This window comes from Cynoglossus semilaevis, chromosome 14, assembly GCF_000523025.1.
Source record: "Cynoglossus semilaevis isolate Cse_v1.0 chromosome 14, Cse_v1.0, whole genome shotgun sequence".
Taxonomy (NCBI): domain Eukaryota; kingdom Metazoa; phylum Chordata; class Actinopteri; order Pleuronectiformes; family Cynoglossidae; genus Cynoglossus; species Cynoglossus semilaevis.
Window position 1 is genome coordinate 10,215,883 of NC_024320.1, and position 27,717 is coordinate 10,243,599.

General features: G+C 39.3%; 2 protein-coding genes and 2 long non-coding RNA genes across 8 annotated transcripts; 2 read left to right on the forward strand and 2 right to left on the reverse strand.

Moving 5' to 3' along the window:
* Positions 1–1,001: 1,001 nt before the first annotated feature.
* LOC103389519 (glutaminase kidney isoform, mitochondrial-like) lies at positions 1,002–15,088 on the forward strand. 4 transcript variants are annotated; one of them, XM_008324956.3, is made up of 18 exons: positions 1,002–1,429; positions 5,674–5,764; positions 6,209–6,327; positions 7,248–7,377; positions 7,478–7,557; positions 7,675–7,838; positions 8,503–8,561; positions 9,673–9,705; positions 10,939–10,997; positions 11,088–11,154; positions 11,276–11,326; positions 11,469–11,645; positions 11,737–11,868; positions 11,975–12,067; positions 12,294–12,355; positions 12,448–12,524; positions 12,682–12,745; positions 13,499–13,646. In XM_008324956.3, exons 1-18 carry the CDS (start codon positions 1,161–1,163, stop codon positions 13,644–13,646), a joined length of 1,875 nt encoding a protein of 624 aa, XP_008323178.1. In that variant the 5' UTR covers positions 1,002–1,160. The 4 variants fall into 4 exon arrangements, with proteins under 4 accessions (XP_008323178.1, XP_008323177.1, XP_024918310.1 ...); XM_008324955.3 differs by having other exon boundaries at positions 1,161–1,429; positions 5,668–5,764; positions 13,499–15,088; XM_025062542.1 differs by having other exon boundaries at positions 1,292–1,429; positions 4,351–5,764.
* LOC112488078 (uncharacterized) lies at positions 14,955–16,058 on the reverse strand. Its single transcript, XR_003051796.1, has 2 exons — positions 15,878–16,058; positions 14,955–15,345 (listed from the first exon to the last, which is right to left on the reverse strand). It is a non-coding gene; the product is annotated as an uncharacterized LOC112488078 (long non-coding RNA).
* Positions 16,059–16,244: 186 nt separating this feature from the next.
* On the forward strand, positions 16,245–26,441 carry LOC103389516 (growth/differentiation factor 8-like). Of its 2 annotated transcripts, XM_008324952.3 has the most exons (8): positions 16,245–16,336; positions 17,205–17,696; positions 18,145–18,783; positions 20,878–21,031; positions 21,223–21,566; positions 22,024–22,342; positions 23,036–23,406; positions 23,660–26,441. In XM_008324952.3, exons 6-8 carry the CDS (start codon positions 22,063–22,065, stop codon positions 24,038–24,040), a joined length of 1,032 nt encoding a protein of 343 aa, XP_008323174.1. In that variant the 5' UTR covers positions 16,245–16,336; positions 17,205–17,696; positions 18,145–18,783; positions 20,878–21,031; positions 21,223–21,566; positions 22,024–22,062; the 3' UTR covers positions 24,041–26,441. The 2 variants fall into 2 exon arrangements, with proteins under 2 accessions (XP_008323174.1, XP_016894540.1); XM_017039051.2 differs by lacking the exons at positions 16,245–16,336; positions 17,205–17,696; positions 18,145–18,783; positions 20,878–21,031; positions 21,223–21,566 and having other exon boundaries at positions 21,585–22,342.
* Positions 19,051–20,996, reverse strand: LOC112488077 (uncharacterized). The gene is made up of 2 exons (XR_003051795.1): positions 20,863–20,996; positions 19,051–20,529 (listed from the first exon to the last, which is right to left on the reverse strand). It is a non-coding gene; the product is annotated as an uncharacterized LOC112488077 (long non-coding RNA).
* Positions 26,442–27,717: the final 1,276 nt, after the last annotated feature.

Genomic DNA, 27,717 nt, shown 5'->3' on the forward strand with positions numbered 1-27,717 from the left:
GAGGCTGGCGTGCTTCTAGTTCTGTTCCACTCCCTTACTTCCTTAAGCTCACGTCATTTCATTTAAAAAACTGGTTAAAGTCTATGTTATCATTCTCTGTGATGTTCATCCCCTAACTTTGAACTCTGACATGTCACTGTAGCAGAAGTATTCATTCTTTGTCTGTCTACTTTGTGAGCATTAACAATTCTTCACCTAAGTTTTCTATTTTTTACCTGAGGCTTTCAGAAGTTCAATCCCTAAACTAAATTATCATTTACTAAGTGCAGCATATCTGAGAATAATGCGGTAAAATAGGAATACGCAACTTCACTGTCAGAGTATGGTATTATACCAGGAGACGGCGCTCTAACTAAATGATCTCTTTGCTGGGGAGCGCTCCAGATGATGTGCAGTACCTTCAAACTTCACAAGGTGTCAGACCATGACTAGACATCCCGGCAACAGCATACGTCTGCGCTGCTTTTTAACATTAATCGAAAGTTCTGAGATGAGTCGATATGATGCGTAATTAAATATAATATAATAACATTTTTATGAAATAGTAGTGTTAATATCCAGATTATGTTGTTCCATAATTTCTGTGTCCTAATTTCTAGGCCAAGCATGAGTACATTTGGTTGAAGGCTATTTTTAATGTGTAATGTTTTCCGGGTGTGGACCAAGACATTTTATGTTTGCCTTTCGACAAGGCTAGAATTTAGTTTCCATAAATTTCTACTTTTATCTGATTCACAATGTGTATTTGCCAATTCTGACAACATGTATAGCTTTATATAAATAATTTTAGTTTTATTTTTTCTCAAATTATTTTGTTAAAATTCTATAATTCTGACAAACAATTAGGTTTAAGGTTTAAATTAGAAAAACTTCAATTTCATTTTTTGTTTTGACTGTAAGAAGCGATAAAACGCGTGCAAAGCTATCCTTATGATTGACAGCTCTATTGACCACTGGCACGTGCGACATATTTTGCCGGTCCAATCACAACTCATGTTGTGTCATCAGGGTAGGTTGTCACAGACTTTGCCATCGGCTGACTAAGGAAACCGTTAGAAAATTGAACCGACCATCTCTGCTGAAAGAATCTCTTTAGTATATTGAGCTTTACTATAGCACCTGCTCATTTTTTTCTACATAGTTAAATCCGCGGGGTGAAAATGTTACATTTTCGGTCCACAGTAACATTAACTGAGTTGTTTCAATGCCAGCTGAAGCGTCCGTTCACCTGCGGAGCGGCGGTGAAAGCGGCACCTGCAGCCGCCGCCTGTTTCAGCAGCGGGGCTTCCAGTGGGAGGTCAACCGGCAAAGAGAGGACATTAACGGGCTGGGGAGCTCCGCAGCACATCGGCCGAAAGACTGGCGTGAGGAACTTCTGCTCAAAGGAGGACGGACAGAATGAGGCTCTTAAAGACTCTTCAACGGAGAAGTAAGTGACGTTTGAGCTAGTTGCGAGCGTGTTAGCCGGTAGCAGGTAGTAGTAGGCCGAATCCCATAGGGAAAAACTGCGATTTTAATACATTCACCATTCGTTTTGAATGGATATGTGATACCAAAAAGGTGATCCATAAAGTTTCGGTATTTTTGCGAGAGTCACAGAATGGAACCAGACTTGACGTCGAATTACTTTTTTAAATAATTAAAGGCTGTTCTTTTGGTTTCCATGATTAAGAATATGTGAGAATTTACAGTAGTCCATCTTGATTAGGCATCTAGATGTAAGTAGCGGTGTACACGAAGGTTTCCATAATCGGACAAGCCGAGTTTCTACTGTCTCGATAAATGTAATAAATAGAACCACACTAAAGCACATCACTACTTTGTTGTGGTGCTTTCCAGTTGATCAATAAGAATTTTTTTTATTGGGGCCGCAAGATGCGATAAACTGAAGCAGACGGCTGTCGTGACTAGCCGGGTGCACCAGTTTCACTGTGTTGGAACACTTATCAGTAAATCAGTCAACAAACACAACGTCACTGTTGAAATCAGTAGCACAACAACATGCTCATAAAGTCTGGTGAAGGTCAATCATACGATATATAACCCACCAACACGTGACCGATAAGAATGACGCAGAAATGGGGAAATATGGAGTGAGTAGAATGAATCTGAAGATGATCACTTTGTCAGAGGGCAAATGAGTGCTTGACTACAGTGAAGAGAGCTTGAGAGGTAACTCTGTGGCAAAAAGCTTTTGATGACCAAAAATCACAGCAAAGTCACAGGTTAACAGGGCAGCTCACTATTTCCTCTTCAAACTAGTTACCATCATTTCAGGCAGTGATCCTCATCATACTGCCTCTTAACTGTGAAGTGCTATATCAGTATTTAGAAAATGACAGTGTTGAGTCTTCAGTTCCCTTTGGGAATTTTTCTACTTACTAAACTATATTTTTACCAGTGCTGTGTCAGGGATGCAGGGAACGTTCGCTGTTTTATTGATAGTCAAAGTATCTGCAGTTGCTTCTTCCGCAATAGTGAAAAATCAGCTGAAAGGTATTTTTACTTATCCACCCCAAAGGCGTAGATATGTTCTTCCTAAATATATGTTCTAGTACACCATGTTTCTTATATTGAACAAAGGTTTTGTCATCTTTAATGTTAACATCAGTTCAGTATCCTATCAACCCTGTACAACCTGTGTGCACTCTCCCTGGAAATAAAATGCCTCATTGCTTTAGCAGCCTGGAGATGCGTAATTTGTTTCTGTTCACGGTCAATTTGCTTGAACTGTCGTCCATGTTTATGTAGTCATTAGCCAACTGGACAGCTAGTTATCACCTTGTTTCCCTGGAGTTACATTTAAGTTTCGTCTAAGTCCACGGGGATCCTTTTTAGTACTAGATTTAGTAATCCTGAGCTTATTTTTAACTACCTCCAAGTTACCATGTCAGTGTTGCTGCACTTACTGACTGTTCATTATGTTGCCTTTCCATGGCAGCAGATAGTAGTACTAGACCCAGTCCATACCTTTTTGTCATATTAATCTTGTTTTGACTTATTTTATTTCAATGTATGTATTTATATTGTTTTAAGGTATTTTTGGTATTATTAGACTTTGTGTTAGGGCCAATCTAAGCTGTTTCTCCCCTCAAATATATACATATGTACAGTATACTTTTTTTTACAGTTTTAACCACATTTTCCACAATGATTCTTCATTTACAACAGAACCCCAAAGGCACAGGCAGCATTGATCTGACGGTAGTAGCTGGCGTTAGACAGTTTGTTGGCACACTGCCCAGCAGCTGTAATGGCACAAAGGAGCAGATGAGTCACTCCAACAGATTGATTTGTGCTGTGCTGCCTTTCACCACTGCCAGATATTTATCTACCTCCATCCTCCTCCTGTTTTTCATGGCATCTGTCAGGCAGCCAACACTTAAACCATTGATTGGGTCTGATTATTACTTCTACAGATACAGATATTTCTACAGGATTGGCACATTACACCTACCAAATATTGGAAAGAACTTGGCCAAAAAAATCCCAAATGGTGCACATCTTATATTTAGTGTTTCTAGTTACAGGCTGAATGTGTTTTATACCAATGATCAGCGGCTGAGGTTTTACAAAGGTAGAAGTTAGCCCTGGCAGCCCATGAAGACAGTTTGGACAACCCAGCACAAAACGGTGTCTTTTTTGTGCCATTGGTTTTTCTGCTTCACTCCCATGACTGACAGAGCTGACTTTTGGTGGGGAATACATTAATGACTCTCTACAAGATGTCCACTTATGACCTATTGGTGATGATGCTTCCTTTATATCTCTAAGGTGGCTAACATGTGGACGTACTGTCACTCTCTGTCCTTCATTCTCTGTATGTCTACAGTCTTTATTAAATGTTGTAAATATGCTAACTATGCTAACTGCACTGCTTTAAATTCAGGTCAGCACACAGGTTTTTAGTGACAGATTCTCTACCACAAGGTTTATTCCTTTGTTTAGATACAGACCTACTTTATAATCCTAACCTGGAAGGTGAGTACAGCAACCCAATGTAAATTTGCTAATATAGTCAGGTAGGTAAAGCCATTTCTGCATTGTTGTCAGGTACAATAAATTCAAAATAAAATGAAAACACATCTGGACTGCAGGCAGGACGGTCTTTTGTATCTTTTTAGAATAAAGTCTGACATCCTGCTACAGTTTTGTTTTTTGTTTCTTTTGTTGTTTGTTTGTTTTTTTGTTTTTAGTTTTTTTCAAAAAATGTAAGCGCTTCTCAGTTTGGAATGTTGCAACACAGTTATTCTGCTTGTACTGTAAATGTGACTGTTACTCTGTCTCTAATTCAATATTTCTTCTGCACTCTTTTCTCCTGTTGTTGATCTGCTTGTTTTGCATTGTAAGTATATTTTTCATTTATTATTTTCAGTTTCAGAGATCTTTCTCTTTTCTTTTTTTTCCCAGTAGAAGTAGAAGTTTCCTGCAATCACCCCAAAACTGCTTAGACCTTCACACCACCTCAATTCCCTCTATTGGCTGCACTTGAGTCCCTGCCCCTCCTTACCTTGTTTTCTATTCCTTCATCCCTTTGTATACACCACAGGGTGTTTGATCCAGAGTTAAGTGTGTCAGGGCTTAGTCGGACTGTATATATATGTATATACATATATGTATGTATATGTACAGTATATGTGTGTGTGTATATATATATAACAATAATGCCTTAAAAAAAACAATTCAAACACAGTTGTGCCTCTGAATCGTCTGTCATCCTAAATGCAGTGCGCTGTGGGCTTTGATACACTGCAGGACATCACAAAGGCTTTTCAAGCAAATCAGATTAACTGTAAACATGAATCATAGCAGAAGGGCTGCTGTGAACAGCTAACCTCAACTCTCTCTTCCTTCCTTTAACACCACTAACCTTCCTCCAAAAAGAATACCATGGATATACTGGGAATACCAGCCAAACCATAGATGACTCATGAATGTCATCAGGCATTTAGGGATAACATTTTTTCAAGGTTATTGTCAAGATCACAAAATTTAACTAACGCTCGGCACACAATTAGCAATATAGTTTTAACAAAATATTGCATTTCATTATAGTAGACATGATTCCATAGCAAAATAAATTGAAGTAATTTATCTTAACTGACAATATAAGGGTCACAATCCAGAAATGACACCACATTTTCTGCCTATAAAGAGGAATTATAACAAAAATGCATGAAATGTTCAAAATATTTTTGGCTTTGTGCATGCAGAAATTACTGGTGCTCTTCAACTATTTGTTGGAGTTAAGGGGCTTGTAGTGTGTTGTTGGGTAAGGTTACCTGATGGGGTCATTTGCCATCGTGGCTGGTATTCTGGCAGTTATTGTTAACATTACATGGGCCTTATGGCAGCATATTAACCTGTGGAAGAAAAATTCATGATCTTGTATCTAGTTTGGAACTGAATTTTATTTTCCTAAATATAGACCTAAATGTTTTGTTGCTGGTATAACACTGCATTATTAAATTCTTCCACTGCTTAAAATACTAACATAAGGCAAATGTGAGGTTATATTTCCTGCTACAGGATTCATTTGTGACTAATGTATTACTCACTGCTTCTCTTTGCAGTCAAAGATCTTTTCCCCGTCCCTCTGCTGCTAAATGTCTACATCTAAAAACAGGCCTCACTCTTGTTTTGTTTTCTTCTTTTTGTTCTCTCCAGGAGAAGAAAGGCAGGCATCCTGCCCAGTCTGGAGGACCTGCTTTTCTACACCATTGCCGAAGGCCAGGAGAAAATCCCTGCACACAAGTTCACTACAGTGAGTCTTACTCCAAGCACTACTGACAAACACAGAGACTCTAAAAGTAGGAGACCATGTCCTACTGAACATAGGAGACACAGAGAAGACAAGTGGATTTAACCTGTGGCGTACATAATTTTTGGTCCTAAACTTAAACAGTTCTGACTTGGTGGTAGATGCTGAAGTGATGGATAGGAATAAAGTTAATTGTATTGTCAAAAAATAGTTTTTGCAGGATTTGTAGAAAATTGCACCTATGTTTGGTTAAATGACAATTCCTGTGGCTTTTGTAGGTTAAACCCTTTATATATTTGCACTGAATAAATCTTGGACCTGCCTCAGGTTGTGTTATGATTTAGTAGACTCTCCTTTTCAGGAAACAATATCTACGGCTCGTAGCTTTATTGATTTAACATCAGTCTGTCTTCATCATGACCCTCTCCACTTGCTGTCTCTGTGTAGGCTCTTAAAGCTACCGGGCTCCGCACAGGAGACCCCCGGCTGAAGGAATGTATGGAGATGCTGAAGGTGACCATGAAGAAAACGTCTGACGGAGCACTGGACCGACACCTCTTCAAGAAGTAGGCTTTCTCACCAAACTGCAGATACAAAAGTCTTGGTCGTACTGGTCTCAACCAGAGTCTGGTCCACATTCACTCAGCGTCAGTAAAGGGTCTCTGTCTGTCATCAATTATTCATCAGCTCTCAGCTTCCACCTCTGTTTGAATTCATTATGAAGCAGCCAGAAGAAGGAAACATGCCGTTGAAATATAACAAAACAGACATGTTTTGAAATGCATTCCTAAACACCATGCATTATTTAATTTAGTTGTAATAACATAATGCGCATCATTAAATGCCCCACCATTGGTGCGACCCCTCGCTTCAGCACAGAACGTCGGAGAGGCAACAGAGTAACAGCTTGGGCTGTGGCGGCACGGTGAGTCAGGGCATATGAAGTCTCACCAGAGGCCTCACCGAACAGACCCCGGAGCCTCAGTGCTCCTAGCTGGATTTTTCCTCACTTCTTCAGGTTTATTTTTAGAGCTCAGCCTCACACAGGGAATCACGGTGGCCGGCCACTGAGTGAAGCATGTGTTTTTGCTGCAGGGATAACATGCTACAAGGACTACATCGGCACTGATGAGCTTATTGAGACAAAATGTCTCAGCAAGAGAAAATTGACTTCATTACTAAAGTAATAATATATGCTATGAATGTCATACATCACATTCCACATACAACAGATTGTTGGATTTTGTCAAGACGTTAGTCATACTGAATCGACATTGCTAACACTTTAAAAAAACTAACACTTTACCTAATATATAGCTTATTTTTCACAAAGAAAGTTGGTAAATAGAAATCAATGTTCCAGTTGATGCAAACCTGTTGCTAGGATGTAGGGTGTGTACAAAATGCGAAGGACAACAGGAGGGTGAAGACATGAAGTTCTTTAAATTTTAAAATTCGAGTTCTATTGACCTCCTTTCGCACTCAGATGTGTCCAGAGCAACATCGTTTTGCTGACCCAGGCATTCAGGAAGAAGTTTGTTATCCCGGACTTTCAGCCTTTTTGCGCCCACATCGATGACCTCTTTGACAAAGCCAAAAACCTGTCAGGAGGTCAGGTGAGTGTGCAGTAGTTGAGAAAACAAGAAAATTATAGAGCAAAAACCAGACTTGTTCTTGCTGTTGTGCCAACATTTAAAAGACCAGATGTTCCTGTAGGTGGCAGACTACATCCCTCAGTTGGCCCGTTTCAGTCCAGATCTGTGGGGCGTGGCCCTGTGCACTGTTGATGGACAGCGGTGAGGCTTTTGACATTTTCACTGAACAAAACCGACCTAATCATGAAGCCAAGTAGTCGAGAACATAAAAGGATTTGATTTAGTTTTCATTGTATCTCAATGTGATTCTTTTTGTAGACACACCGTCGGCGACACCAAAGTGCCCTTCTGCCTGCAGTCCTGCGTCAAACCGCTGAAGTACGCCGTGGCGGTCCACGACCACAGCACAGAGTACGTTCACCGCTTCATTGGCAAAGAGCCCAGCGGCCTCAGGTTCAACAAGCTCTTCCTGAATGAGGATGGTGAGAAAACAGACACCTCACTTCTAATCTGATACATACAGCTGCTGCCAGCCAGACCAGAGCCTCTCCTCTGTGTGGTGACTCTGTCAGCCCTCGTTGGAGTTTCTCCCGCAGGGCTGACAAGCTAAGTAAGAGGATCCATCAAGGTCTCCGTACCATGAAAGTGTGATGAAAAGTTAATGAGGGGTTGTAGCTCTGATACAGGACAGAACAAGAGAGAACAGTTAATAAAGAAAATTAAACTAGTAAAGTAGGGTTGTCAAATGATTAATTCAGATTTTTAATCTGATTAATGATGAGGTAGCTGTGGATTTATCGTAATTAATTGAAATTAATCAATTTAGTTAATCAGCATTTCTAAACATAAAAAACTAACAAGAAAATTGGTGGAACAGAAAAAATTAATATGATATGAAAAATATGAAAAAAAAAAGTATAACTCTAATTTTGTTTTCATAGATTTGGTGGATATTATTCATTACTGTGCTTCATACATTAATAAAAATAAAATGTCTTCTCTGTTGAATTCAAAGGACACAAGGATCAAGTCTAGTTGTGAATAAAGACTAAATTGTTCTGTTGTTTTCTTCATTCTGTATGCTGAGAGTGACTTTGGGTTTAAACTCTGAATAAGAAATGACCTTATCATTCTACTCTTTCACAGATAAGCCTCACAACCCAATGGTTAACGCTGGTGCCATCGTCTGCACCTCCCTCATTAAGGTATGTTTAAAAAAAAACCATTAGCACATAGTGTTGTCTGCTGTTGTTATGATCGGAAATCTTGTATATTATAATACAGTGGGCTGTACAGATACAAATATACATGTTATCAAGTTATCAATAGTATTACAATTCGTGTGGGTGTGGGTTGGGGAGCGTGGAAACATTTCTGTCCCTAAGGCGCGGGGTGCATGACAGAAAATAAATGAGAACCACCGAGCTAGAAAAGCAAAATCATCCAAAAACTAAACCCTCTGTCATCTGGAGGATGTGTTTCTGACACTTTTCTGCACGCAGGCAGATTAAGGTTCTAGATAATCACGCTGAAAGGGGATTTGGCTGAAAGCTGCATCTCTCCGTCAGCCTGCACCTAATACACCAAGTCTGTATAAGAGAGCGAGAGAGTGGGTGGAGACACAGCTGCGTGGGCCGCAGGTCACGTCAGATCAGAAACATTATCAGCTTGAAATCCAGGAAACTGCGAGGGTACCTGCTTATACCTCAGACACAGATTTAAAGCTGGTCCAGTTCTATTGGACATTGAGGTTTAGCATATGAGGTCGAATACTGTTGGGATATTTAAAAACATATACAGTATTTATTAATAAGAATGATCATACAGTGTTTCTCAGGCTACACTTACTGTATGTCCTTTTAAAAATGTGGAATATACAGCAGAATTAAAACCCAAATTTCATTGACTTTTGTTTGGTCTCCATATGTAGTGGAGGTCCATGCCCATGTTGTCCATGTTTACACACATTTAAAAGAATGCAATTCCTGGAAATGCATAGAAAAAGGTCTAATTATTCCAACTGTGTTTCTGTCATAAGATACAGAGAAATAAAGTCAGTTTATAACCTGGGTCTGAGCTCAACACAAAGAATACTTTACCACAACATCTCCAGTGACAGTGACCTCCGGGCTTCTTACTGTACTACACAGAATTTAACAGTAGCTGTGGAAAATGGTAGACATGCCCACTGTGGCCACTGCATTAGACACATTTTATTAGAGGCAGGATTGGTCGTTTAAATAAAAATATATATATATTAAAATTCAATTGAATGTTTATATACAATAAAATAAATTATGTGTTTTGTTTTTCTAGCAAGGAGCCAGCAATGCTGAGAAGTTTGACTATGTGAGTATATCTGTTTAACATTGTTGATAGATGTATATATTTTTTTTTTTTTACTTTAACAGTAACATTAATTCTATTTTCCCTTTTTATGGCTGTCGTGTTTATGAAGTGTTAGACTTTAGTAAAGGACTTCAGAAGTCGTGCAGCTCTTTGATATTTTGATCACAGTTCCAGGACCACAAATCTAGGAACCTAATCTGAGAGAATTTACGTCTAATTTGTATAATAACTGCAGCTTTAGGTGGTTCAATCATAGAGAAAACCCTCAGTTCTACAGTATGTGTGCAGCCCTGGACCTAAAGCATTCATAACAGTGGACCGTCCATTGTTGTTTAACTTGTACGACATTAGAAAAGGAAAGTGAACTCATGACTCTAACTATACGTAGCTCACTGTCATCGAAGTAAAATGTATAAAAAATGTTTGACTCAAGTTGCAAAATGTATTTAGTTTGTTTGATTTCAACCAAAGGATGTTTGTATTTTCTTTGTGTTTATATTGTCGTTTACCTTAATGTTTGTACTGTATGTAGGTGGGGGTGTTTTGGGGTGTATTTTATGGTATTATGCTTTTATTATTTATACTTTATTTGTTATATACGTAATATGATGTGTATATCAAGTCAATTGTTGATGGACAGAAAGATGAAAGTAAGAACAAATAGTAGTAACAAAAAGTACATTTGAAAAAAAAATCTATTTATGTGAACTTCAATAAATAGTTAGGAGTGGAATACATCCAGCTGATCTGCACACTCACCACGAGTCAGGGGTTGTGTACGATTACAGTCAGGTGTGTGTGATTGTTGTCATTTTTATATGATGATTAAACCACAGTCATAATAATAATAATAATAATACATTTTATTTATAAGCGCCTTTCAAGTCACCCAAGGACACTGAAAGACAGGCCCAGGTTTCAAGATTTGTTTTTCCAAGCTATTTTAAGGAAGTGCCAACAGGCAGTTTAGAAAAGATGGTCTGCAGCAGACTGAACACACTTGATTCTAACTGCACTTTAAAGTGGAAAGAAGCTCACTAGTGCCATCTGTCAGGACAACTCTAGTTAGACATGATCTCAGCGTAAGAGTTACAGAACATAAAATTATACGGATTTTTTTGTGGTTTTTATTTTACTTGTTTGTTTATTTATTTATTTATTTTTAGTAAGTTGGATCCAGTCTGTCTAAATATGGTCAGTCTATGTCTCTTACTCTGTTGCTTTGCTCTGCAGGTCATGAACTTCATGAACAAACTGGCTGGAAATGAGTATGTGGGCTTCAGCAACGCCACGTGAGTAAAACACCAGGATAGAGAATTCTAATTAACATCAGGAGTTACTTTACTCCAGATGATTTCATATAATTTATGTGACATTTCCAGATTCCAGTCAGAACGTGAGTCTGGCGACAGAAACTTTGCCATTGGTTACTACCTGAAAGAGAAGAAGGTGAGCTCTAAAATAATCTGCTTTATTCTTGTGCTTTTCTTTTTCTACATCACATCCCATATTTACATTTTTTTCTGACAAATTAATCTACCCAAGTTGACTTTTGCGTTTGCACTTTCAGTGTTTTCCAGAGGGAACGGATATGACGTCCATCCTCGACTTTTACTTCCAGGTACATCCATATTGGAATAAATTGTGAAACACCATGAAATTATAAAATCGGATTATTACTGACCTCAGCATATTTGAAAAAAACAAAACAAAAAAACTGTTCAAGTCCCACTTGTGAGTTGTTTTTGATTCCCCACTGGCAGTTGTGTTCCATCGAGGTGACCTGTGAGAGTGCCAGCGTCATGGCAGCAACTTTAGCCAACGGTGGCTTCTGCCCAATCACAGGTGAGCGGGTTCTTAGCCCCGAGGCGGTGCGGAACACCCTGAGCCTGATGCACTCCTGTGGAATGTACGACTTCTCTGGACAATTTGCTTTCCATGTGAGTTTTCTGGTTTCTACTTTTAACTGTAAAATTCTGTGAAAAATTTGGGACCTAGCAGTTGTGTTCACATTTTTTTGTTTGTTTAAAGGTTGGTTTGCCAGCAAAGTCCGGTGTCGCTGGTGGGATTCTGCTGGTTGTACCAAATGTTATGGGCATCATGTGCTGGTCGCCCCCTCTGGACAAACTGGGCAACAGTGTCAGGGGAATTCAGTTTTGTACGGTACATTCACTGTTCACATTGTTTCCTTCACCAGATATTGATTTATCATTTTTGTTGTCCTTTGTGATCTCATTTGAAACTAACAGGTTTCAAATTGTTTTTCCAGGACCTGGTTTCACACTTCAACTTTCACAACTACGACAATCTGAGGCACTTTGCAAAGAAATACGATCCTCGCAGGGAGGGAGGAGACCAGAGGGTACGTTCTTCAAAATTCTCTCTAGTTGACTTCCGTGTGTTCCCAACATGGCCTTTCTGACAAACGTTCTGTCACATGTTGTTGTTATGACTTCACACCACAGCTCCATCTGCTGGATGCTTAATTTCTACACCCAATGTGTGTTGGTGGACCTCTGCTATTTTCAAATTTATTTCAATATTTCAAATTTTGCACATTTTTTAATTAGCCTTTTTCATATTTTTAGGTCAAATCTGTGATCAACCTGCTGTTTGCTGCCTACACTGGAGATGTTTCAGCTCTGAGGAGGTAAAAAAAAGAGACTTCATTAATGCACTTGTTCCAAATCCTCCATCCTTTGTTTGGTTTACAAAGCATATATTTTTGTGATTATTCCATAGGTTTGCTTTGTCCTCCATGGACATGGAGCAGAGAGACTACGACTCCAGGACTGCCCTGCATGTGGCAGCGGCTGAAGGTAGAAACCACAGCCTTATTTTCATGTATTAAAGCCAAAACATTTATGATATTTTTGTTGGTGAGATATTTTAACCAAAAAGGCCTATTAGCTCTTTTTTGTCAGCCATTTTAACTTCTTTTTTTCAGTCAATTTGTGCTTTTAATTTATTTTTCAGGACACACTGAGGTGGTTCGATTCCTGCTGGAGGCCTGTAAAGTCAACCCAGTTCCCAAGGACAGGTAACATTTTCTATCCACAGACAGACACAGGATGGAGCACTAATAAAAAATGGTGTAAAAACAATGTAAAGACAATAAAATGAGTAATAGTTTAGAAGTGGATGTCATATTTAAAGTGAAACCATATTTTAGTAATTGTGTGAAAAGTTCTTGGATTCTGTGTTTGAAACTACAAACTGCTTGATTTTAATTTCATTAATTTCTGCAGGTTTATCAGTTGTACTGTACATGTAAAATCAAACTAGCTTAGCTTAGCATAAGCTTCTCAGATGCTTTGTTGTGTTGATATTGCCCATGTGTCCTCCTTTAGCAAAGCAAGGAAACAACATTGTATACATTACCTTGTGGCTGGTTGGCTGAGGGGAGAGTGACACGGACTGTGAAACAGTTCCCAGACAGTAAAAGTAAACTAATATCTTTGTTCCATAGTGTAGCAGTTAGCACGTCTGCCTTACATGTAGAGAGCTGTAGGTTTGAGCCCCAGAGGAACCTCATATCCCTAATGGCGCCTCCTGTGGTAGCCTGTGTGGGTTGCAAAGACTGACTGAATTTCCCCATTGAGGGAGAGTTAAGGAACTCCAATTGCTTACTTTTTGACCATTCATAAAGGATCCTGAGTCAAACTGTGCTTTGAGCGCCCCCTTCTTGATGCACAGTAATTACTTCAGGTGGTCAAATGTGCTTCTGAGGTCTAAGGTTAAGAGTTCAAATGAAAACAAAGTAAATACACATCATTTGATGAATGTCCTGCAGGTGGGGAAACACACCGATGGACGAGGCTGTCCACTTTGGCCACCACGACGTGGTGACCATCCTGCGTGATTACCACAACCAGTACAGCCACCAGGAAAGCACAGCAGACAAACAGAACGCAGAGAAGAACTTGGACGGTATGCTCTGAGGAGACACTGGTCACGAACACCCAACACCAGAACCCGCTTTCAACTTCGTATAAGGTCGTCAGTGTCTGTTGTCAGTTTTGTAATAAATATAAAAATATTCCCACACATATATAAAAAAAAAATATATATATATAATGTATTTTAGCGTCAGCTTTGTAGGAAAAGACAGCGCCACCATTGGAATGCTGGGTAAATTCCGCTGTGGCAGAGGTTTTGGTTTGACCATGCTGTTGTGGCCTGGTTACAGCGCCATCATCACAGGGTGGAGTAATGCATCTTCCCCTCTGAAAACACTTTACTGCGTGTGTGCATTTGTGTGTGTGTGTGATATTTATTCATCTATTTAAGATAAAGTGTACAGTATTTAGTGTGTGGATATCTCAGTGTAAATAAGTGTAGCTGTAATGCTGTAGGCACATCTGTACGGGTGTATCTTTAGACAGGTGTGTACTGTATTATAGTCCTGGTGACACTTGATGTTAATGAGCACATTACTACGACCTTACTGCTTATTCTTAATGTTTATTTGCAGCGTATTGGCCCTTTGTTATCAATGCACAACCAATGAAGACAGTAAACCCTTTGTCAGTGATTGATATGTACATAGTGTCACATTTAGTTACTATTGAATCTCCCTTAAGTTGGATCCAAAATTTCAGCCAATCAAATCAAAGATGAGTTCCAAGCTTTTCTCAGCCAAAGGTTAGATTAAATCCTAAGTCTTTCTAATGTTCAAGAAGTATGGCATTATTATTTTTAACGTTGATAATGTTTACAATTGGACTTTGTTTTGTGTTTTTATTAATTGTCAGTTCATCATTTGATTGTAGAAACTGTCGTTGTTGTCCTGCAACTGTATTCACTTTGACACTGCCAGTTTAAAGTCAAAAGTCTTAATGACAAAACTCAAAACAGCAAAAAAAAGTTAGTTTCCAAAAAATATATAGTATCAATGTCATTTTGACTGTCTGTGTGTGTGTGTGTGTGTGTGTGTGTTTATGGACACTGGAGACTGAAACAGCACAGATTTTTATTTATTCCATGTCAGAAAGATGCTGCCGTACTTAAACTGTGGTTCAGATGTTATGTTCGTGTCGTGTGGTTCCCTAACATGGGGAACAGAATTAAAAAGTGGAGCATAACACTGAGATTGTAAGAGAGAATCAGCAACAGAAATAAGAGAACTGTCAGTTAAGGTCAGCCACTGAATTTGATGTCACTGATTTGAAGTGATCTTTGACTCGGCAGCTCACTTCAATCCTGCGTCAGTGGTGAAACCATGTTCTTTTATTTGTTTTACTCTGTCCGTGCAGATGAAATATTCTGAATGTAACGTGTCAGTGATTTTTTTTTCGTTCCTTCTTATTGTTTATTTTCGACTACCTATAGCACTCTAATTATTTGTTCATAGTTAGAAAAATAAAAGTTAGTTAAGAACTCACATCTTTGTAGTTCTTTCTCCACTTTGAGGCGACGACAAAGTTTAAAAATAGACTTTGATAGGTGCTTGACGTTGCCCTGGGAAACCTGGATTGGACCTTAAATACCAGACATATGTGACGTGTCAACCTGACAGCACAGCTTTTGTGTCTCAGTTGTGTTGAGGTCACATCAAGAGAGGATGCTGTGCCATGTCGTAGCAACGGCATGAGTCATTCACAGAGCTGACTGGATTAGTTACTCCCAGAACAGACCCCACTGACAAAGACAGAGAGATAAGTGACTTATTTGACCCTCCAATAAAGTCACTGTACATATGCAGACACACAAAAAAACTACATTTGTCCTCTGAATTTAATCTGTCAACCATTTCCTGTTTCCACACCCCCAGAAGTTCTTGGAACTGAGATAGAAATTGCCATATAGTTTTGCTTATGAGGTATTTTTTAATGTCATAAAAACGACAATCATTACAGTGAATTTTTCCCCTCACTGTGGCACCAATAAAGAAATATTAATTTAATTAATTTGACCTGCTGTGCCCCCCAAAATAACCCCCCCGCCCTCACTTTGGGAACCACTGTCTCAGTGTAAAGATATTTCTAATCTGTTACTGTTATGCAGGTGGTAGAGGCAGCTCTAGTACGTGTGAGGCCCACTTATCCTTATCCGTACCTTTCTACTACCTATGTCGATTTAAAAACTGCTGCCATCCAACATGTCTTTTACTCTTTTTTAATTTAGTTGAACACAATTAAAACATGTGGTTTTTTTTCCTTTGTTTTCTTACGTGTGGTGAAGTCTGCGCTCTGTTAAAGCCAACGCCTCTCCCTCGGCCTCCCTGCTGACAGGATGAGACAAGAATGCAGCAGTGCCAGACGGGTTAATACAGGCACTGCCCTCTGTCTGCACTGGCAGAAACCACAGTAAAGAAACACATTTACCAAGAGTCTCTTTTTTTTTACCCCACGGTTATAGAAGCAACAAAGGACAATGTGACTCCAATTAGCATCACTTTTAGCTTCTGTTTCAGGAGTACATGAAGTCCTTATGTTTACCTACTGTTATGTTTTCAGTCCTTGTTATTTTGTATCGTTTCCTGATGTGGTTACTTTTACTGACATGTCAAACTGGTTTGGCTGGAACCAAAAGGGCACCACCCAGTACCATGTATTTATTAGAGTAGATCATCATCATCGTCACCATCCAGAGTGACGATCGACACCAGAAATGTTCAGCAGCAGCTCAGGTAAGATGCATTCATTTTTCTAGTTTTTAAGTTTTATTTATCAATATATTGAGTTCCGTTTAAATTCATTTAACATGAACTACTAAGAGAAGTCCAATTGTTCTATAAGTCAGTAAAATTCCCGGGCTGAAAAACAAAAAATCATTCAGCACAACAGAAAAACTGCTGGAAAAATGTGGAAGAGAAGTGAAGAAAAAGGGTTCAGCAAAAAGGTTTCAGCTGCTTTAAAAAAAATTAAGTAGATAGTTAATGGGATGAACCTCTCACACCTTAATGTCTTGTACTTCCTACATGTCAATGGTAGCAGTAAATAAATTAACTTTTTTAAGAAAGCCTTTTTTATTAAACCTGAGTTATTAAAATTTGACTATTACTGGTTAAAACTTCACTTCGAAGCAGGGGAGGCTGTCCGTGTTTGTTTACGCCTGCGGGGGCAAGGAGCAATTTTTGCTGCTTGCTCATCAAACAACAGTCAGACCGGGGCTTGTACCCTGCATGCTCCAATTACAAGCTCCATCTTCTGAAGAATGACGTTCTGCTTACCCATTGATCAGGGGTCACTGCAGTGGTCATCACAGTGAATTGACTTTGTGCACAGGATGCCCTTTCTGACACAACCCAACATGGGATTTGGAGATCAGGTGGGATCACACAGAGCACCAACTACCTGGTGGGCAAGAATCCACTCACCGTGCCACTCTAGATTCCACAAAATAAACTGAGAATAAATAAGTCACCGTTAGGGATTACAATAGAGATTGTCTTGTTATAAGACTAGAGAAGTAACCAATGTAACCACCATGAGATTTACCAATACTAAAAAGAAAGGACTAAGGATTTCACTTCTTTGAACTTTTTGTTTTTACAGACAGCCACCCATCTGGGTATGACCTTGGCCCGCAACCAGGGGACCAAGACCGTCATGGGAGTCGAGGTGCAGGGCAGGATTCTAAAAATGATGACAATCATGGAGGACAGCGTTGTGACGACGGCCGCCATGACAGAGATCGCCACGATGAAGACCATCATGGAGGACAGCGCCGTAATGACGACGATCACGGCAGAGATCGCCACGATGATGACCATCATGGAGGAGACAGTCATGGAAAGGACCACAGGGATGATGATCGACATAGCGGTGGTCGTCATGGCGACAGACACAGCCCTGACCGTGATCGTGATCGTGATCACGACCACAGCCCACGTCGTCATCGTGAGAGTGGCAGTCCTGGCCGTAGCGGCAGCAGTGATAGTGGCAGTTGCAGTGATGATGGGCATGGCAATAAAAAACACGGGCGTAAACACAAGCATGGACGTGGAAAAGGACGCGGTCGTGGACGAGGAGGCGGCTGGTGAACAGGTGAAACGTCAAAACAGCTTTGAAAAATTATTTTTTGAGTTGGGTTGAAAAAAATAACATCACTTGGGGTTAGCATTGGTTAGCACGGATGTCAGTTTTCCCAGTAAATGGTTCCAACCAGTAGCTACTACAACAAATACAAATAAATGGAAAGGAAGAAGAAAATACAGACAGGGGGCAGATGTGCTGCAGATGGACACACCACCATACTCTCCTAGTGATCTCTTAAACCAGAGGTGCCCAGACGTTTTCTGAAGTGGTCTCCTTTTATATATTGGACCCCCAAAGGAGGGGACCCCCACATGGTGCATCAATTCCATAAAAAATTATGTTACTTTTGTACAATTTGGAGTTTTAGGGAAGTCTACCTCACATTTTCTTGTTTGACCTAATTCTATGTTGTGTTGCCGCAGCAACTTACACTAATCTCTTCTGCTTTGTCTCTTAGCAGGAAAGACTCCACCTGCTGCTGCCTCCTCCCTCTGAAGGAAATATCCATTTGTTGTCTACACAGCACAAGTGCAGGGATCTTAACCAGCCACTGGGCGGATAGTGTGCATCAAATTGCACTTATTCTTGTGTTTTTTAAACATTGTTATCAGTTCTTTTCTTGCTGTGATAAAATAAAAACATCAATAAACTATTGCTACGACACCTGTTTAATTATTATCAATCACTTATATTCTCTGAACTATTGCTTTCCGGCACTACGAACAGCCCCCACTGAATTTTTTTTAAATGTTAAATTTGCATCTTATACATACACATTTGCGGTGCCCTCGGCTTGACTTACCTCCTGACTACCATTAGCTTTCTTTGGGGTGCCACACCTACCACCACGGCTCCAAACCTGGCGGCTGGAAGAGGACACGGGATGGTGCTCCTGCCGCGCTTGCAAGTAGACATGTGTACTATAAGTATATTTAAACATGTACTTGTGTGATGTAAAATTAAACACGTCATGTCCGCGGTGTGCCGTATGAGGGGGCGGAAGGGGCGTTTCCTGTGTCTAGTTTTACAGGAAGTTCTTTCTTGGTCCAGGTGATCGCTGTGAGTTCTGGAGAGGCTTAGTTTAAATCCAAAAGAGGTTTGAAGAGTATTTTCTTACTTTCCAAATTATGATTCAAAATGAGTTCATAACTGTCACCAAGCTTACTTAATACGTTGATACACAGTGTAACTGATAAGCGGTAGTGGGCGCACTATCTAATATGAAAGCGAAATGAACAGACAAGAAACGTTAACATGCGCTTTACTGACGTGACGTTGTTGTGATAAGTTATGCAAGTTTACTGGGGTAAGGGCGACACCTGTTGGTGAAATTATGTATTGAAAAAAGCCATTGCCATCTGTATTTTGCTTCCCTTTTTATTGCATCTCTCAACCCTTTCCAAGCTATTGGAGTTTTTTTTTTTTTTTTGCACCATAGAGTTGCTAATTTTGCACTTTATTTGTTTAGGACATTTTGTGATATCTAACCTAATATTATCAAAGCTTAGCCATAGCTTTTGCCATTTGACCAACAGTGAATGGCTTCACTATTAGTATCCTTTGGATAGTTTTAAAATAACTTTTAGTAAATGTCATGGTTATATTTGGACTATTTGGTGTAGTTCTTCTGGTCTTCTGGATTTGTTTATTTATTTGTGTGTATCAGTCTGACCTATAGGTATATAACTTGTTTTCTCTACTTCACTTTGTTTCTGGTGTTTTGTTTTGTTTTTTTTCCCTATGCTTTCAAATGTTAATTTAATTGCAAAGACATTTGCATTTTGGGATGAAAAAAAGTGTAATTTGAAAATACTACATTATATACGATCCTCTAAAAGTCAGGTTAACTTTGCTCTCAGTCTGTTCTGTCAGGGCTCATATGAAATGAAGTCACTAGTGTAACTCTGTGGTTAGGTGTTCCTGTACACACAGCAGCTATAGAGTTAACACAGTGGAAGAAAAGCTTGTCCTGTTAGACAGGTGTCTGACAGGTGTTGTTTTCTCACTCATACTGTTGTCACAACTCATCCGTGACGTACGTTATGATAAAATACACTGCTGGTATTGTTTGAACTTCAGTGGACATTTTGGAATTGTAGCTCTCTTAAGTTAAGTTGTCATTCACTACACATTCACAGGTTATTAGTAGTCAGGGTAGAAATAATTAGCCATAATCGTTAAAACTAGTGTCATCTTGAAAATGCTGACATATCTCTTCTGTGACATTGACTAAGACTAAGACTTATTTTCCAAAAAAACCATACAATTACATGATTTGATTTTGCAACTACAGTTTCACCATGCTTCGGTGGTTTACAATGTACAAAAACCCCAAAAACAAACTGTGGAGTACGTGCTGCGGAGACTACAGAAATGCAGCTGCAATCCTCCAGCATGACAGGAACTCCACCTGGTTGAAGTTCATGGGCAGCAGTAAAAGATGACTTTGCTCCGGTTTCCTCCCTTCTGGTCATATAATGTAATCAGAGCCACTGTCAATAAAGGGCAAGTCCTTGTACTGAATCTCCACTTCCCAGAACAGCTGCAAAGCCTGGGTAATAATGTCCTCTGACATCTTCTGAGCAAAGTCCAGGATAGGTTTGGAGACCACAGGGTCAAGATTCAAGGGACCACTGTCTCCTACTGTCATCTCTTCTGCATCACACTGGGTGTCCTGGAGAAATACTTCAGTTTCTTGTGGTTCTTGTTTGCAGCCAACGTCATCCTTCTCCGTATGTGAACATGACCATGAACAGCATCTGGACTCATTAGATCCCATCTCACTAAAACTCTGAAGCACCGGTGGTTCTGTATGTTGGCAGGGAGGTCATAAATTCCATAACTGCAGAAATAAAAATCAAAAACAAAAACGTAGACATCAACAGTGTGTTGCTGACCTATTCAGAATGCCCTTTTTCCTGAACCTGAATAACTGCAGTAGGTGGCCCCCTGTTTAACAGTCAAATCTGGAAAGACAAGTTTCCAAAGCCTCAAGGTCATTTAGGTTTAAACATAAAACACACAGAGTCCATTCAGGAGTTTTTGCAGCCAAGTCTTTGGCCACTCTTGATGAAATAAACAGAACTGACCCGTTTAGCAGCTTCAAACGTAGCAATATCTTAAGAATAAATGCAGTCACACAAAATATCCTAAAAAAAAAAAAAAATGAACTTACTCTCCTTCTCTTCAGACAGGTTTACTTGAGCTTTCCACCACCTTCAGAGCTGGTGATAAACAGGCAGCTGAAGTCATGTCACTCCTGCTCCGGCTCCGGCTCCTGCTCCTGAATGGTGGGAGGAGCAGTCACACTGTGTAAACCCAAATACAGCCAAAGACCTCTGAAGGTTAATTATTTACTGTTGAACATATTCAGCTAGATCTGTGGTGAACAGATGCTTTTAAAGGCTCTGTTCATACTAATATAAAGTGTTTTTTTTTTTTTAAACTATGAAAATGTTTGTGAGTGTGAACATCTGAACGTGAACATCTGAACGTGACCAAGAACGGTTTCTGGGCTCATTAAATCCAATTTCAGCAAAACTCTGGAGTAAGAAGTCCTGAGGAATTCTTCACAAGCAGAAGAGAAACTGAACAACAACTGTCAACCACGGTCACTTCAGACCATAGAGACAGACTGTGACGATGTTGACCAAACAAATCCAACTTCTGCTGACAGGACAACTCTTTACTCAGCTTTTCTTGTTGGGAATAACCTGAAGAAAGGTGGAACAACTAAAACCAGAACCTTTGGTCGGATGAGACCAAAAACAACAAAAAACTCTTTGTACAAAGAGATGTTACTCTTTGTCTGGAAAAGTAAAACAGGACATAAAGGACATTGTCCCTTCAGTGAAGCTCAGGGGAAAGACACGGTAGTAGGTAAGAAACCTTACATTCTTTATTCAGCAACAAGATTTAGTCTGGACGTTAGGGAGTTCATTTTTATCATGGTGTTAAGGGGGGGTAGTTTAATTCTATCGGGACTAGAAAAAAATAATAAATACATATACTGTACTTAAGTATGTTTGGAAATAGTCTTGAAGATTATTGCTCTATGAAAATTGGGGGGCTTTTTGGGGTCTAAAATTAACCCCTTAAAACACGCATTTTATGACTGCGTGTAATCAAACTGGAAAACTCTGCATTTAGTCCCTCGCTACCTCTTTAAGTGTCTGACACAAATGAGTTGCTCCTTGCAGCCAATCGTGAGGTTCTGGAGTGCGGGCTCAGACTCATTTAAGCCACGGTCACTAGCACTAAGCTCTTCATCCACCCCAGGATGCTACTCTTGTTCCACCTTACTTTCTTCGTCCTTTTCTTTCCTCGTCTCTCCCAGGGGTATGAGCAGACCTCCGTGGGGACGAACCAGACCTCCATGGAAACAATCCAGACCTCAAGGCTGCTTACAGAAAATGGAGAGCAGTGCTCTACCTGCGATTTCCGGGAGCAAAGTAAACAGCTGAGGCTCCAACTCATCAAGTCCCAGATCCTCAGCATCCTGCGGCTGGAGCAGGCTCCCAACATCAGCCGGGACATGATTCGTCAGCTGCTGCCCAAGGCGCCTCCGTTGACGCAGCTCCTGGACCAGTACGACCCGCGCGTGGAGGACGAGGACCACGCCACGACTGAGACCATCATTACTATGGCCACCAAGCGTAAATACATTAAAAATTATTTTTTTCTGCTTTCACATTAAGCCTTAAGTATAGCGTAAAGAACAAAACCCGTGCGTAAAATCCGTGCGTAAAGTTCGTTTTCAGGCGTAATCAAAGAAAACGGGAGACGATGATATGATATGGTGTTTATATGTACCTAAGATAAAACTAAATGATCAGATAGATCAGAGGAGGTACTAAAGGGTATTTTGATCAATCTGGACAGTGTGGTCAGATCTACCAGGCAGTAAGAACTGCATTTCCATTGGTACACTTTGTTAAATTGCTCCACTTCAGTTGTCACTGTGGTCTGAATCTCTGTCATGATGACGGAGGACCAACGACGATTCTGAACATTTGGAGACATACCCTGACTAAGGAAGGGTCAGCCAGTGCATTTGGTTGATGCTCCTTTTATACCCGTTCTTGCTATATTTCCCTGTTAAAGGTATACTGTATGCTAATGGAGGAAACTCTTGAAATGTTTGATCATTTTTGTTTGTCTTTTGCTAACAATATTTCTTGGTCTAAGTAAACATGCATGTACATTCGGAATTTTGTTAATAATTGCATTATGCCAAAATATCCTTGTGCTGCCTCCTCAAAAACATGGGACACCTAGAGGCAACAGTTTATATGTGACATAGTAATGTAAAACAACATCTGTGTGATGTATGTCAATGTTCCTTTTAGCCAACCCCACTGCCCAGGAGGAGTTGTCCTCCTGCTGTCTCTTTAGCCTCAGCCCTAAGATCCAGCCCAGAAACATCCTGAGCGCTCAGCTGTGGGTTCATCTACGGCCCGCTGACATGGTCACCACCGTCTTCCTGCAGCTGTCCCAGCTCAAACCTGGGAGGGAGGGAAACAATACGAGGGTCAGGGTCCGTTCCCTGAAGATCGACATAAACGCTGGGGCCGGATCCTGGCAGAACATGGACATCAAGTCCCTGCTGCAGAACTGGCTCCGTCAGCCAGGGGGCAACTATGGTGTCGAGATCAACGCCTACAACTCCAGAGGAGAAGATTTGGCTGTGACGTCTGCAGAGCCCGGAGATGAAGGACTGGTGAGTCCTATTCTCTACATATATGGATGGTATGAAAACTTTTCAGCTTTTCACACAAAGAGTCATCTTTGCATTAAGTTTGTTCAAAGGTAACCGAGGTCCTCGGGGGTTAAGTTGAAGCCACTACAGAAGGTTTTGAGAAAGAGTCCATATCTGATCAAAACTCAAACATTCAGTCTAGTCCACACCGTTTAAATAACAATACAAGAGCCCAGTCTTTACTCAGGTCTATTTAATCATTTATCTTTTCCAGCAACCTTTCATTGAGGTGAAGATTCTCGACAGCCCCAAAAGAGCCCGCCGTGACTCGGGTCTCAACTGCAATGAAAAATCTGAGGAGACACGCTGCTGCCGCTACGCACTGACCGTTGATTTTGAGGAGTTTGGCTGGGACTGGATTATCGCACCCAAACGGTACCGGGCCAACTACTGCTCTGGAGAATGTGAGTTCATGCACCGGCAGCAGTACCCACACGCCCACCTGGTAAACAAAGCCAACCCACGAGGCACCGTGGGGCCCTGCTGCACGCCTACCAAGATGTCACCCATCAACATGATCTACGTCAACAGCATGGAGAACGTCATTTATGGAAAAATCCCATCCATGGTAGTGGACCACTGTGGCTGCTCATGAGAAAATCCTCATTGGATTTAACTCAACATTTTTACCTGAAACTTGTTTTTAACATTTGGTGTCTGTCACTGAATAGATCTTTAGACCCGTTTGTTACCATCAAAACTTCATCAGAAAGAGGCCAGAAACTACACGGTTTGCTAGGACGCTTGTCATGTTCTTCTCCTACAGTAGCCCAGAAAGGACTAACTTAATTACAACTAATGTGGAGTGAAATGTAATGAAAAAATATGCTAAAACTTTCTTGATAAAAGTCCCTAAAGAAAGCTAAAATGCATAAACAGTTACTTTAAGATTGATAAAATAAAATTTTAATTAAAAGCTGAAAGTTAACTAAGAGTTTGGCAAATACATAAGAGAGATTTAAATTTAAGAGAATTTAAAAGAGCCATAAGATAATGAGCCCAAATAATTACATTCACGGCCAAAAATGTATTCATTAATGCAAGTGTGAACATTGATCCTTTGTAAATTAAGCCAACCTGAGTTTCCTAAAATAAGCCATAAGAGAAATTAATGGTAGCTTAGATAGATTGAAGAGTTCTGTTAGGCAACTATTTTAGAAAACTTAGCAAGAAAATAGCATGAGCAGCTAAACAGAGCTAAAAAAAAAAGACTAGTATAGAGTTCATCAAAGAGTTTACAAGGAACTAAATGTTATTAAATTGATTTTTTTTAAAACCCACAGAAGACTAGCAAATAAATATCCTACCTCATAGCAAATGGTTTTCAGTTGTACGTTTTTCAGTTAAATTATTAAAAGTTAACTAAATATAAATACACAGTAATTGTGGAAGCAAGAAAAAGTCTATAGCTAAAGTTTATACCAGAAGAAAAAGGACAAAATTAGGGCAAAAGGGGGGCAAAAAGGTCAAAGGTTTTAAAAGAAGTGAATAAAATAAACAGGCAAAATAGTTAAATTTGCCAATATAACTAAACAACAGGATTGTCAAGTTTATATTGAGATTTTTCAACACATGTAACAAAGTTGTTACTCATACTGAAACAAACAAACAAAAAAGTAATTTTCTGCATTTCTTTTCCTGTATTATTTTTCACTTTATACTGTCCAAAAACCCCTCCTGCTTCCTGTCCTTCTCTCTTATATAAAAAAAAGGTTGGCTGATATGAGTCTTGACCAACACAAACACTGCGGGGTATCTTCCATGTGAATCCTTATTTAGGAAAACATGAACTGAGTGACTTCAGAGTGACTGAGGCGACTTGTCCGCTCCTCAGTGACCAGCTCGAAAGATTGTCACAGAGCCACAGATAATATGTTTAAAATATGTTGTTGTTGCAGGTGTGATGGCCACTGCTGGGATATAAAAGGTGCCAAATAGCAGTGTCGAGTGCAGACTCCGCCGCTTATCTACAAACAGATGAAGTGGAAAGTTATCAACCTTCCAATGATTGGGAGTGGATAAAGAAAACCTCAAATTAGTTGGTTTTCTTTGTTTTGAATGCACTACGACTGCAAACAATTATTTTTATGTGAATTTTGTTTAGTGGATTGTTGAAATGCTAAGCTAGTTAAAAGGAGCACTGCAACTGCTAATAGCCTGAAAACTAGCTAAAATGCTTAATGTCAGGAAAATACTACCAAAGGTAACATAACAAAGAGAGGGCATACATGAACAAAAGTTAGCTTTAAAATAGCTAGCTAGCTAAATATACAAGGTATCTTAAAAACAGTTAGCCAATATATATATTAACAGAAAGATAAGATAAAGCATGAAATAGTTAAATTAGCCCTGCAATACTTTAAGTTAAACCTACAATGTAGCTAAAGGCCTACTTAACTCAAGCTAAGCCAAAATGTTGAATTTCCCATATTATGATCAACAACATACATATATCTATTTAGATAAGATAGTTATAAACTCTAATTAAAGCTTAGCCTGATCTTAAACAAAACATGTCACTCAGCCAAGAAAACATTCTTGGAAACAAACTTTAAAAAAAGTTTTCTAGAAACAACAAGAACAATAAGCTAAAAAGCGTTGGATCAATGCCAAACACAAAGAGGTTGTTTCTGACATGACAACATCAGAGACTGGTTTGAGAATTGTTCCAACAGTCAGAGGGGATAGAAGGCATCAACCCACGTCACAGTGTGAGCAGAGATTTTGATCTCAGGGGGAGGTTTCATCTCAATTTGATGCTGAGTGCAGATGTCCCCAGTGTTGTTGTTGTTGTGCCTCACAGAGGGGTTGTTCTGCTGTTGGAACAGAGAGTCCACCAGTGTCACATATTCAATTTTGTCGTTGTGCAGCCAACCTAAGTTTTAGAATTATTGTCATGCTGTTGCAGCAGTTTAAAAAAAACATAGGAAGTGAATGGTGAAAGGATGAATGCAGGTTAATGTCTTACTGCTGGTGCTTTCTGTTTTTCTAGACTGGAACCAATAGGATGTTTACCAGTTCAGAGTCTGTGAAACATGATGTTGTCATGCTGTGAAAAAAAAATAAAGATGAGAATAGGTTAAAAGAAAATTTCAGAGTCCTTACAACTATAGTGTAAAAACTGCACTTTCGCCTGGCATACAGAACAGATGTGAAACCCCTCCCCATCCAGTTACATAAATAAAGATAATTAACCAATTAAAAATCCTTTGCAATTTTACATAATTCTAATCTAATGATTCTAATCATTCTAATCTTACACGTTCTGAATTACTTGCTGCTGTATTTGTTACTCCATACTCTGTTTCTTAACACTTATATTAAAAGACATTTTTACATTGCTTTGATGTTTTATTTTTCCACTTTGTTGAACTAATTATTCATGGACTTTTCAAATAAACTCATCGTGTACTTACTTAACAAAGACAAATGTGAGGGCTAGCAGATAGCGTTAGCTCTCACATGCTCAGATATATCACACATTTGCTGTTCATTACACATTAGTATAATACTACAGGAAAAGCAACTTTAAGCAAGTGAAAATCTCTAGATGCAGAGAAAAAATAAAACAGGTAGATCTTGATTTCTACCACTAGGTTACGCCAAAGTTTACTGTATGCAACTTGCAAGAAAGACTAAGTTTCATATTCTCTAAACGTGTAAATGGTTTCGTCTGGTGTTTTCTGTATAAACTGCATGGGAATCATAACAAATCGGTTTTTTGTTTAGCATACTTGTGAATTGCATACTATTTTTTTTAATTTAATAGAGATGGGGATAAATAACAATAGTTTAGCAGTAATACTGTATAATATAGTTCATATATCTGTGAAATGTATGACCCGTTTAGTCGTAGTTCTGTAAAATATAAACAACTACAAAAAACAATAATACAACACAAAGTGACATAAAAGTTCAATTTTCAAGGTATAAGTGACAAAAGTTAAATTGTATTATCATTAGGTTGTAATTTCTGTAGTGTATATATTAGTCATTTTCTCCCCTTTTCACCTGAATACTAATTAACGTGAAATATTAATTGTAAACAATTTCCAAAAAAATGTTAGTAAACAGAATTGGAATATAACTGTAATCTAAAATGTTTTGAAATATAGGTTAAGCTATGGAAATATTTAAAGGACTTTTGAAAAATGTTATAGTTTATACAGCAAATAAAAAAGTAGGCCTAAGATGGTCTATGTTGACGCTAAAATATTTATTTTTCTTCGTTTTGTTTGATAAGCATATGCATTACATAATTGCAATAATAAG

What these genes read in the sequence shown, in the direction of transcription:
- LOC103389519 (XM_008324955.3), top strand. Translation starts at nt 1,161, where the DNA reads ATGTTACATTTTCGGTCCACAGTAACATTAACTGAGTTGTTTCAATGC. An exon ending in GGGAGGGAGGAGACCAGAGG is followed by an intron (nt 12,068 to 12,293) that starts GTACGTTCTTCA and finishes TCATATTTTTAG; the next exon opens with GTCAAATCTGTGATCAACCT. An exon ending in GATGTTTCAGCTCTGAGGAG is followed by an intron (nt 12,356 to 12,447) that starts GTAAAAAAAAGA and finishes ATTATTCCATAG; the next exon opens with GTTTGCTTTGTCCTCCATGG.
- LOC103389516 (XM_017039051.2), top strand. Translation starts at nt 21,967, where the DNA reads ATGCTACTCTTGTTCCACCTTACTTTCTTCGTCCTTTTCTTTCCTCGT. An exon ending in CATTACTATGGCCACCAAGC is followed by an intron (nt 22,343 to 23,035) that starts GTAAATACATTA and finishes TGTTCCTTTTAG; the next exon opens with CCAACCCCACTGCCCAGGAG. An exon ending in AGCCCGGAGATGAAGGACTG is followed by an intron (nt 23,407 to 23,659) that starts GTGAGTCCTATT and finishes TATCTTTTCCAG; the next exon opens with CAACCTTTCATTGAGGTGAA.